This window comes from Pristiophorus japonicus, chromosome 15 (assembly GCF_044704955.1).
Source record: "Pristiophorus japonicus isolate sPriJap1 chromosome 15, sPriJap1.hap1, whole genome shotgun sequence".
NCBI lineage: Eukaryota > Metazoa > Chordata > Chondrichthyes > Pristiophoridae > Pristiophorus > Pristiophorus japonicus.
This window is the reverse complement of record NC_091991.1, coordinates 151474450-151486496: the sequence shown is the minus strand read 5'-3', so window position 1 is coordinate 151486496 and position 12047 is coordinate 151474450. Positions and strand designations below refer to the sequence as shown.

At 38.9% G+C, this 12047-nt stretch overlaps 1 protein-coding gene across 12 annotated transcripts in view; it reads left to right on the top strand.

The window, feature by feature from the left end:
* The first annotated feature begins 237 nt into the window (after positions 1-237).
* prpsap2 (phosphoribosyl pyrophosphate synthetase-associated protein 2) overlaps positions 238-12047 on the top strand; it is a 38469-nt gene continuing 26659 nt past the window's right edge. For 8 of the 12 annotated variants that reach the window (XM_070901119.1, XM_070901114.1, XM_070901116.1 and 5 more), the window contains exons 1-3: positions 414-608; positions 1206-1351; positions 4283-4335. In XM_070901119.1, the coding sequence (XP_070757220.1) occupies positions 1269-1351; positions 4283-4335 (136 nt within the window). In that variant the 5' untranslated portion in view covers positions 414-608; positions 1206-1268. Of the gene's footprint in view, positions 279-413; positions 609-930; positions 1000-1085; positions 1101-1205; positions 1352-4282; positions 4336-12047 lie in introns of those variants that run through there. The other 4 variants (XM_070901112.1, XM_070901111.1, XM_070901113.1 and 1 more) reach the window with 4 other exon arrangements.

The following is a 12047-nucleotide window of genomic DNA, read 5'->3' as shown; positions in this document are numbered from 1 at the left end:
GACTGTACAGTCCAATACGGGAATTACAGTCTGTAACAAGTGGGACAGACAGTGGTTGAAGGAAAGGGTGGGTGGGGAGTCTGGGTTGCCGTGTGCTCCTTCCGCTGCCTGTGCTTGTTTTCTGCATTCTCTCGGCAACCAGACATTGATATCAGGGAAAACACGACAGAAGAGTTAATTCTGATTGGATTGCCATTAAAAGTCAATATCTGCATCTATTCGCTAAACATGCAAATGAAGTACTGTCACTAAACACACACTCTTCAGCCGAATCCTTTGTAAGCTAACTCAGCAGGACCAAAAAGTGACAACCTCACTTGACCAGTTTAACTCGCTGCTTGGCTCTCAGGGTCACGCTCTTCCTCTCGGAGCGTCGCTGCTTAGCAACGCTGGGCTGGGGGGGCGGCGCGCGAGCGAGAGGGAAGGAGAAATCGTGCGCGCACCGCGCGCCCCCCTTTGCAGTTGCTCTTGTTCCTTTGTGAGCGGCGCTCGCGCGCTGTGAGAGGACGTTCACGCTGAGCCGGGTGGTTGGGGGGCGCGCGGGAGCAGCCTCGAGGCAGCTGGTAACGACGGCGTTAGCGGCAGGAGGAAGAGAACAAACGGGACAGGTGAGGAGCGGGATGAAAGCGGCCTCGCACACTATCTCCTCCCTCCCTTCGCCCCGGTCATATTGGCCATCTCCCAGTGGGGGTAAAAAGGACCGTGTGTGGGTACGCGTTTTGTTGATCATCAGTCGAGCTCGAGGCTCCCGTGGGCAGCGAGTGTCCTGCCAGGTGGCTATGTATTTTTTTTTTGTTGTTGTGGTGGTGAGAGGTGGTAAGGATTGATAACGTTTTATGGCCTTTGGGCCTCGACCAATATTCGGGGCTCCGAAAATGGGCGCTAATCTAATTCTGGGTGAAGGGGCTCTTTACAGCAGGTCACATGTGACAGGAACTGCAGGCAGAGCCAATGTGGCTTTGCAAGTGGATTTAAAGCACGCTGCTGAGCTGGTGTAGGGTGGGTGCTATCAAATACTCTCCTTATAAAAGCTGCATGTTATATATTTTTGGCGTTAATATTTGTTTTATATTTGCAAAGACTGCTATTTTTTTTAACAGGTACAGTTAATGCTATCGAAACCGGCAGTAGTTTTATTTTAAAATGGTGCCTACTTTGCAGTAATATATTAAACCAGTTTGTTTTCCTCTTCGGTGATATTGCAGGTGATTTGACGTTGAGTGGGGTAAAAAAATTATTCTGAGAGGAAGTTTCAGGACCCATCAACCATGAACGTAACTAAAGGTGGCCTAGCGCTGTTCTCTGCCAACTCGAGTGCAGCCTACACTGAATTAGCCAGGAAGATTACAGAGTAAGTATATAGACACATTTTAAACCATTGTAACATATTATTACCCAAGATTGAGTGACACGAATTTCAAGCTACTTTCCCCCATAGTTTTTTTTTGCAAAATTTTTAATCTGCATGATTTTTTGGAAGGACAAATCCATTGCAAAGGGGATGTATTATGATGTGTGCACACATACAATCACCGGGAAGTTATACATTTTAAATTTAACTTTTTCCTGGCAGACATCACAGTGTTTGCCAAAGTTTGTTTTTGCTTCCATAAATATCAAAATGGTACAGTTTTTGTTTTGGCACAGGGACAGCCCCCCCCCCCCCCCAATGCACAAACACAGTGACATGTGTGAATTATTCATATTTGTAGGGTCACGTTGGGGTAGTGCTGGTTTAATACAGTTTGTTTCCAGATTAAAAATAGTTTTCTGCCTGAAACCATTGATAGTCTGTACAACACTTCGAATTACATTTAAGATATTCCTTGTTTTGATAGTACTAAAACTGCATTTAACCATAATTTACCTCCTATAACTAAAATTTGTTCAACTATTGGCATAGATTTTTTTTTAAAGTACCAATATTTTTCTGGATCTTTAGTAAAAATTCAGCAAACTTAAATTGCAGTTAATGTTTCATGTAAAAAGAATACATAAAGATGCAACTTGGGCACCAGATTTTACAGTAAATAGATTGAACATCCAAACTTGTGTGGATTTTCATGTATTCTGCTAAAAGAACAATTAACTAAATTATTTCAATATGCTTCTTTGCTTTGTCCTTTTTGAGGTGTTGTAGGGTTGGTGTTTTACCCTTTGATTCCTTATTAAGGTCAAACCTTTACAGTTGGTAGAACTTGCATAGCAATAGGGCAGAAGTACAACTAGTTTTTCATTTAAGATTCAGGCATTAAAGAGAGAGGAGGAGCTGGTTTTTTTGTTACTTATTCATACTGCCCCAGTATTTCAGTTTTGTGTAATGCTATCTTTTCTTTCTTTTAGTAGATTGTTGAGAGTAATTTACAGGAGCTCTTTATGCAGATTTTAACATTTTCCCACTACTTTACTCTGTAGCACTGTTGCCAACCCTGATGACTCGGTGAACAAATGTGCCACCCACTGTGGTACAGAATTATAAAGATCAGGTTTCTGCTGTGTTAGTGGACTTTCAGCAGCAAGTGTGTTATAATTGGCCTCTATGCCCTTGATCTTAGCAGAGTTGATTAAAGTAGGCAGAATTTTTTGCCCAGTTCACTATCCAGTGATCCTAGCTGGAAAGTGGGCATGTGTCGATGTCATTTGTAATGGTCCCCACACTTGAAGAGAACGCTCCATGGGGATGTTGATTGGCTAACTCCTCCCCTCCCATGATTATATAAGCTACTGATTTGATTGAAAATTGGCTGCTTGGCTGCGACGGACAGTGACTGCAGCCATAAACCACATGAGTCAGCTTTTTCAGGAAAGGAGGGGAGAAAATATTCAGAGTAGTGAGGGCAGTGGCCTACATAAATAATCCAAAACGATTGAGCTTAACAGTTGAAACTCGAGTTTAAAAAAAAATTTAAATTATGGTTTTGCCTGGAGAGTTTCACTATGCTGAGTAATACCACTAAAAGTAATTTTGCAGTTGATGAATACTGTGTCAAAATGTCGCCTTAGTTGTCAAAGTTACATTCTGTTTGTATTGATAACGGGCATTTGTTTTGGAGGTTTTTTTTTCTCCACCCACGCCCCTCATATTAAATACAATAGTAAATAAAATTTTTGTTGAGAGGTTTTTAACGTGGTCCTGAGCAAAAAGTTAACCACAGGCTTTTTTTTTTATTTTGAACGTACCTTTAATTTTGAAGTGGGTTCTCAAAAGATTAACCCTCGGGTTTGCGCAGCTCATTAAAATCTTTTTTTAGCAACCAAACTGTTATGTTAGGTATGAATCAGTGGCATCTGTTTATAGAATGAATCTTAGAACCTTGCCCAGTCAAACAGGTCTCGAATAAGCTTGCTGCATTATAGATTTTCACTGTTGATTTTGCCATAATGATTCAGATTGTGCAGTTGTGGGCCTAACCAAGACAAGGTTGCTCATCTTTCTCCAGCACCCTCTTGCAGTTTTTTTTAACATGGTATGTCTTTTTTAATCAGTAACTTTATTGCGTTGGACGTATTCTGGAAATGAACTTTTACCTCGAGCTCTCCCCACTTCCTGCTTTCTTTCCTCCTGCACTGAACATGGTAACGCCTATATTGAGGTGTGATTCCACAAGTGCTGGAAACTCCATTACCTCAGCCAAGTGGCTGTTTTTCAAATGTGAGCATATGGTGAATGTCAGCTGATTATTCGACCATAGTGTGCCATTATATCTAAGTCAGACATACTCTTTACCCACTGCACAACGCACAGTTTCCAGCAAAAGAAGTCAGTGGCCTGTAGTCAGGAGTGGCAACCCAACAATGTTTTTTTCCTTCCTTTGCCTCCTTTCTCCCGCCCCCCCCCCCCACCCCCAAGTCTTGGTACATCAAACCTATTTGTAGTGCCCACCCATGCCACCACCAGTAAGATCAGGCATTCTAGTACATACCAGCAATCAAACCTGGGATCAGTTGGTTCATTATGCTGAACCACTTACCCACTGAGCCATTGATGAAATGTGTTCCTTAATTTGATTAATGTTATAGTGAAAAATGTGATTGGTTCTATAACGGCTTGTAATTCTATAACAGCTATCGACTTTACAGTAATCAGTTCAACGTTTTGATGCAGATTTGTTTGGAAGATTTTAGTACCCAAAACTTTTTTTAAATAAATTTTTGTCTCCATGTCTTCAGTTATCCTATTGCAGACGTTTCTTGTGTCTATGCCCTAATTTTGTATAAAAGTCAGCAATATAGTTTTTGAGGAACGATTTTTTTGAGGGCTATTCCTCATCTTCAATTTTAGGCGACTTGGCGTAGAACCGGGTAAAGTTCAAGTCTACCAAGAAGCTAACAGAGGTAAGTGCATAATATAAAATATTTTAGTTGCAAAAAGCCTCTGTTGAGGATTTTTGATGCATTCAGGGCTTAGATGTAGTGTGAGCATTGCTTCACATGGAATGGCTCTTACTCATGTAAAGTTTATCTCTGAAAATAAAATCTGACAAGGGGGTTATGCAAGAGATGAAATTGCTTAGTCATTGAGACAGATGCATACTTTGAAGGATTAATTGAATTCTGTAAGGTCAACACTGGTGAAATAATGAGAGAACTTTTCAAGCCAGACCTACTGCAATACATTGGCAGTGCTTGAAGCATCTGATAGAAAGGAGCAGACGGTTTATAAAAATACATTCCAGTTAAGACATTTTTGATTTAGAAATGGGTGAAATATTAGAGGATTTCCAATGCCTATGGAACTGCAAATACCAGTGCTTTCAGAAGGAATGGGAGAAAATTGGCAAGAAACAGTAATGCATTTTCATTTTAATGGTCTTGCTGATCTGTTACTTGAATATAAGCAGAATATACAGTGATAAGCCGAGCTTATCTGTCACACTGCAGTTTACTGCCTGGGAAACTGGATAAAACTACAGGCATGTGGAAAGGTACAGCTACATTGCTCTTTTAGCCTGACCACATTGGAAATTGTGGTTCTGTTGGATCAACAGAAATATTCCTCCACTTGGGTTTAATTGTTTTATTTTAGTTTTCTTAAAATATCATTAATATCCTATGACTGTACTGCTCCCAGACCTCTGCTGATACTTCTCTCGACTGGCTGGTAGGAGTGATGCAACAGCAGCTCAGGGCTTCTCCTCTAGATTTCCCCAGTTCATTTGTCGTTGGGGGTGGGGGGGAGGTTAATTTTTAATTTTGCCTCCTAGGTGGTAATCTGGTTTCTCTACCTGTCCAAAGCAGCACAGCTGAGCGTTGCATCTCACTAACACACCAAGAAAACCTTTTTTTCTTGAGTTTTTAAAAAAAAAATCCAAGGCTGAATTTAAATAAACAGTAAACCGTGTCGACAATTTGTCTCGGTGTATGGCATTCTGCTTACTTGGGAAGAATAACTTGTTCTTCACTGTAGTTATTGTAACTGTTCAGGCAATTGGAGCTACAATAGTTTGTAAAATGCAACCTAATTGATTGATCACACTTGGAACATTCATCAGTGTACCTGTTGCATAGCTGCATCCCTCAAGGAACATGTATTGCCTGTACTACTGGACAAGTGTGATGGTTAGGAACATAGGAATATACAAAACTCGGGCCATTATGGTTCAGTGCATTTTATAGCACCATGCCTTGATTTTCGCATTGAGATGGTTTTTGTTTAACTTAAATGCACAGGCATTTAAACAGTGGTCACTGGTATACTGATTTTTGATTTGTGTTTAAACTCCTCTCTCCACCACCTTCATTCCATTTTCATGATTGAAAGGGTAGGCAAGTGACCTACTGGTAAACCTTTGTCCATGTGGTTCTGTAACCAGTTGCATGCAAGTGTTAAGAAGAAAGATCTTGAGGTTGATATGTCAGCAGTTTTTATTTTTGGGTCAGGTTAGGTCTAGTATGCAGGATTTTCATTAGGGAAGGGAAATTTTCAACAAAAAAAAATTCAACCAAAATTAAGGTTGGGATTAAAGCATAGGTTATTCATCGCAAGCGCACATTTTGCTGAGTCGGTTAATATAAATGCAGCTGGATCTCTGGAGCAGAAGGATGCCACTTGCAATAGCTCAAAAGGTAAATTTAAACCAGAAACCCATGGTGAAACCATAGCAACAATTTGTATCAAGAATTAGTCACCAAAAAAAAATGAGTATTCATTTTCATTTACAGTATGTGGAATCTAATCGCACACATTAGCTTTGCATAAATTAACTTTGTACTTGCCTATGTAGCAACAGTGACTACTGTAGAAGAAATTAATAAACCTGGCTAATAACATCTAGACATCTTGAGGATGTGATGAGGCACTGAGAGTTCTTTCTTCCATATCCTTCTTTGTTTTATATATTTTCCTTTTTTGTTTATTTATTTATATATTTTCCTCGCCAGGTTCTCCATGCCCTGCAAAACATTCCATTTTCCTGCTGAAAGTTTCTGCCAATACTATAATGCTGTAACCAGGAGCTGCACAATTTGCCTGATGTTCTGACTGATGCAAGAGTCCTGATTGAAATGTTTGGGCACCCTTAATCCAGATTCTAGTCGTCATTAGTCCACAGCACTAAATTGCTATATAAATAATGTTTTTTTTTAATAAATATGTGCTTGTATTAAAGTGAAGCATGTTTGTACAGGGGTACTGGACCATTTCTAACTTTTTGCCAACTTCCAGGGCAATTTATAATGTGGGCTTTACAGAGACAAACTCTTCCAACTGCATCCCAATAATTTGCCTTAAATATAACCTCAAAAGAGTTCCCCTTCCCAGTTCACATACAGCTTCAGGCCACAGGAGTGAGACTGCCAATGTCATGCTCATTTGTACAGTGTGTCAGTTTTTGGTCAGGATTCGCTTGTTAGGAACTGGTTGAGATTTTTGAAACTAATTTCACATTGGACTTGTAGTTAGAAAAAGAAACAAAGATGGGCTTTATCCCATCAACCAGGGTTAGATTTAAATCCCGTTGCTGAAACGAAACTACAATGGGCTAAAACAATATATTACTGTTGTCACGTGATTCCACACTAAGATATTGTTTCAATTGTAAGTGAGCAAATAAGCGTGGCATTCTCAGAATTGAGCTTTGCCAGGTTGTGTTGGGTGCCTCTTCAATCTGCCGTTCAATCGCTACTGGCAGGCTAACCATGGGTTGGCATCAAAAGCCCTAATGGAAATTTCTATGGCTGGATCATAGTAAAAAAAGATAGATGGTATGGATTGTTTATCTTTGCTCGGGGTTGACGAGACAGCGTTTTAAATTGTTATTTCATAACCCTGACAATCATATACACCCCCACCACTTATAGCGGGTGTGTTGGTGTTCATGTGATTTGCCCGCTATAAAAATAGATACAATAAAACTGCATCTAGCATTCTGTGTGTGAGTATTTGAGTGAGAGACCAGAGCTTTTATAACAGACTTTGTATTCTTGGATCATTCTGCTGGCTCAATTTTCAAGGAACTAGTAAGGGTAGGGAAAAACATTTGGGACTAATCTAGATTTGGAAACAGCACATTGTCCTCTTGGAAATAAGGAGCAAAGGATTTCTGGTTTTCAGTCTAATTGGATAGCTGTGGCCAATAGAGAAACCCAAAGCTCCCAGGAGCACCTGCTGCTCACAATTAGAAATAACTTTCTTGACCATATTATTCAACTGTAGTAGAATCTCTAAATGTAACTGATTGAGTTATATGGGATACATATGTAATACGGCAAGAGTGATCCACTGCTGTCCGAAATAGCTGGCATTGTTATAATGTGTTAAAAGGCGGCGCCTTTTGTATTTGACTTCAGTAGAAATAGTAAATGGTTACTGCTGTTTGCCCGATATAGGCAGCTACTTGTGATCAGCGTGTACAGTGTAAGTGGTGGGGAACTGAATGAAAATCGCTTGAGCAGCTTGTCTACAGAATCTTAGCTGACATTTGGTGTTAATTAATGATTGTATGATCCACTTCCATTAACTTAACTCAAACTGTAAATTTGAAACGGCTGATTCTCATGGCATCTAATTTTATTGCAGTTCCAACATATAGGAGTCTTGCCTAATCTCTGTAATCTCTTCACAAATCTCTTGAAGTAACTAACATTTAAAAGAAGGATGTTCAGGTTTTTTCTTAAAACCTTTATTTGGAAATCACTGTACATCAAAACATATTTGAATCTTTTTTTGCATTTCTTCTGTTCAACATATTTACTGAAAATCATTTTTTGTTCTAAAATTGAGGTGGAAAATGATAATGTGAAAACTTCATCTTGTTGTATCATGTGCCATTATCTGGATGTCAGGATTGAAGAGTAATCAGCCTAAGGATACTTGCAGTGCTGCTCTGCAGCTACCTGTGGAAGGAATACAAGAGCAAACTGGGTGTGACTTGCCCTCCAGGGTTTTTTTTCTTCTCTCTCCCTTTATTGAAATGTGTGACTTCCACTTGGTGCTTTCTCTCACCAGGTGGGGATTTGAACCTACATTCTACAATTAAATGCATAAGTGTGCCATATCTCCCTGCTAACTACATGGTTTGTAAGTCATTTTTAAAGTTGAATTGGCAACATTTATTGATTTGGATATTCATTGTATAACATACTGTATATTTACCAGACTCTTTCCACTTCCCCACATTAATGACTCTTCTGCTGGATAAAATGTTACTGGTTTAATTCAGCTACTTTATAACTGATTCTTGTGTAAACAATTTGACATAATTTGTCAGTATAATTATAGATTGAGAGTTCTTCAGTGATGTGGTTGTGGATGCCTCAAAAGCTGCTGTTCTGAAGTTGCACTTTGAACCCTCTGCTGCTCAATGGGTGACTCGTCAACCCAGTCAAATACTGTGGACTGTTAATGGGGGCACACGTTGGCCAGGTTGTTAGTTCCAGTAAATTCAATAGTGATGCATTGTATCAGAATAAAAATGCACAAAGAAAGAGAAGTTTCAGGGTTTTTAAATTGCTTTTGCCATTTTCAGTAAAGAATTGACTGAATATAATTTGTTTTCTGTAAGTGCTTTTTTAATGTGTAATATGAATTTTATTTTGAAGTGCCCTTGCATAATTTACTGAGGTTGTGAATTTTTTTCTGTGAAACAGTACCTATAAAAACTAATTTTGTAACAATTAGTACCTATAAAAACAAATGTTGCTACTTTTCAAAAAAAAATTAATTGTCTGTGGTACTAAATTAACCCAAGGAGGAGTCTAGAGTGTTAGTAATGCACAAGTATATTGTGAGGCAGACATCTCAGACCACTTTGCTGAAGTCATTTTGGCTCTCTGTTTTGGAGTGTGAAACTGAAAGTACATTATTGATTACACTACCAGAGCCTTTTGGGTTATGTTTGGTAGAGAGGTTTAACTTCATCTTCAATTATCAAGTCATTATTCAAACAAAAAGCTTTAGTTCTACCGTACCTTGGCCTTAGCTGACCAGTGCAGTAGCTGAGATGTTTTAATGTTGAGCTCTGGGATATGATTTGCATGCGAGGTGGGCTAACCTGACGATTCATGAGTAAATGGTAGTCAGTGAGATAAATAGGATACAGATAGTTTCCTATGGCTCCTCATGTATTCTGTTAAGGATCTTTTAAAAATTTGGATGGGAACTAAATTAATGCAGATTGTGGAATTATATCATTATGCTGTTTGTTTTGAATTGTAACTTTCTTGAACAATATTTCAGGCAGATGTTTTCCTTACTTGGGATGTGTAATTTGTTGGCCGTATAGCAGTTATATTGTCCTAGAGAGTTGAGTACAGCAGCTATTGTTGCCATTCACAAGGAACGAATAGCTGCTTTTGTGAGCAGTGATCTGAGTTGTGTGATGACTGGTGTTTGGTGAACAGTTATTGCCAAATACTTCTCAGTAACTATGGTGTCCTTTATAGGAGTTAAAGTGCTAGTCCTTTTCCTCCTTGCATTGGATTTTGATTAATTAGATCAGTTAAGTCTGGCTTATACTTGCAGTAGGAGGACAGATTGAACCCAGAGCTTGAAGCTCAGTCTCTGACTACCTGTATACATGTGGATTATTCTGTGCTCTGAATTGATTCTCCTTATTTGTCTTCACATTGTTTTCTGAGGAACCAATGTGTGTTGGGGTTCAGTTCCCAGGCTATCTGGTGCCAAGACAGTGAAAATATTCAACTGAGGGTTGTCACAGCTGCAATTGATACTGTTTATACTCATCGTACATGCACATTTTACATGGCATTCTGGAGCAGAAACTAGTTGTCCTTTGTGCTTTGTAGTTTGCATAACGTAGCACTATGTTGCGTGGTGCATGTTCCCAGTGATCCATTTGATGAGTTCCTCTCCCGATTTTAATTGCGTACTTTTATCTGTCATTGTTGATAGAAAACGCAGCATTAGGAGTTACATGATAGAAAACGCAGCATTAGGAGTTGCGTCATAGAAAACGCAGGATTAGGAGTTACGTCATAGAAAATTAAAGTTGCTACTTGTGTTAAGTAATACAATCCTTTTCAATGTTGTTGTGGTCCAGGGTGTGTTTATAGGCACTGGTGTATATTCCTCTTCCTGTAGTAGATGCAAACTAGAATATTTGTTTACATTGAGATATGTAAGCTTGAAACAGGACTGTTTAGTCTTTTAATTTTTTTTGGAGAATCTGTGTAGACCCAAATGTGAAGTAAAGCTAGTCAGTGCATTTGGAATAAACTAAATTTGTAGTTGCTCCTCACAGGCTTTATGGGAATACAAGCTTCACATGCCAAATACTCAGCATTATATTTTATTTTTATAGTTGGTATCTAGTGTGTAGTGCTCTCGGGTTTCAAAAGTATAAATGTTTCAGTGGACTATCAACCCCGGGACTGAATTTGAGGTTTTAAAAACCTGTTGCCGGTTCAAAATGTTTTTACGATTGGATTCTGAGATGAGTTTCATGGTACTGCAACAAGATAAATACTACTACAAAAGCAAAATACTGCAGATGTTGGAATTTGAAATAAAAACAGAAAATGCTGGAAATCTCAGGTCAGACAGCATCTGGGGAGAGAAAGAGTTAACGTTTCGGGTCTGTGATCCTAAGATTTCCAGCATTTTCTGTTTATTATTATTATTACAGGTGCAGCGTCTTGAATCCGGAACGCCGAAAACCGGAATTGTCCAAAAAATGGAGATTTTGCGCATAGCTAATGGAGTTGTCCGGAATTATTGTCTGAAAGCCGTACATTTTTCAGGCAAATTCCGGCACGGATTTGGTCGAGGATTCTGGATTTCAGATAAGAAAATCAAGTTTGAAATCTGGAATCCTGAACTGAATCCGTACCGGATTTTTGGTTTTGATGGATTTCGGACCTCGCCGCTCAAAACCCGGCACGGATTCGGTTGAGGATTCCAGATTTCAGACTTGATTTTCTTGCCTGAAATCTGCAAAAAACCCAAAACCGGAATGGACTCTATCCTGAGGATTCCGGTTTTTGGATGTTGTACCTGTATAGGTAAATACTACTATCTGTTGCTCAATGTAAGGAGGAAATTTGAGACCTGGAGGAATTGTAATCTTGATTGATTTAAGGGGAGCTGTTCTTTTCAAGTACACTAAAGTTCTCAGTTTCAAAGGATTAAGGTTCCTCAACAGCAAGGCTACTGGTTTAGTGATTGAATAGGCCAAATTCTGTTATTGAATGGCATTTTTGAATTCTTACTGTGCTAAGCAATGGCATTCTGATATTTTCTGTGAAAACTGAACTAGTAACCTTGCTCATTAGTTATTCACTAATCCATACTCCTAATCAATACTATTGCATCTGAACATTTTAAAAGTAAATATTTATGGGAAAGTCACTCTTGTACAGCTACCTTAAAAGAAAAGATCACTTGGTTCTGCTCCATTATATTTTTATTTAAAAAAAAAAATTAGTTCAGAGTTTCACTTAATTTGGCTCTTAGGCTTTGCATTATTCTGAATTGGGATAATCAGTGAAGACTGAATTGACAGTCAGCAATATATCTTCATGCATTAAGAAATTCACCTTAATCAGTTGACTATTGTCACCATGAGTGTGTTGTGCTAATGAACTCTGGT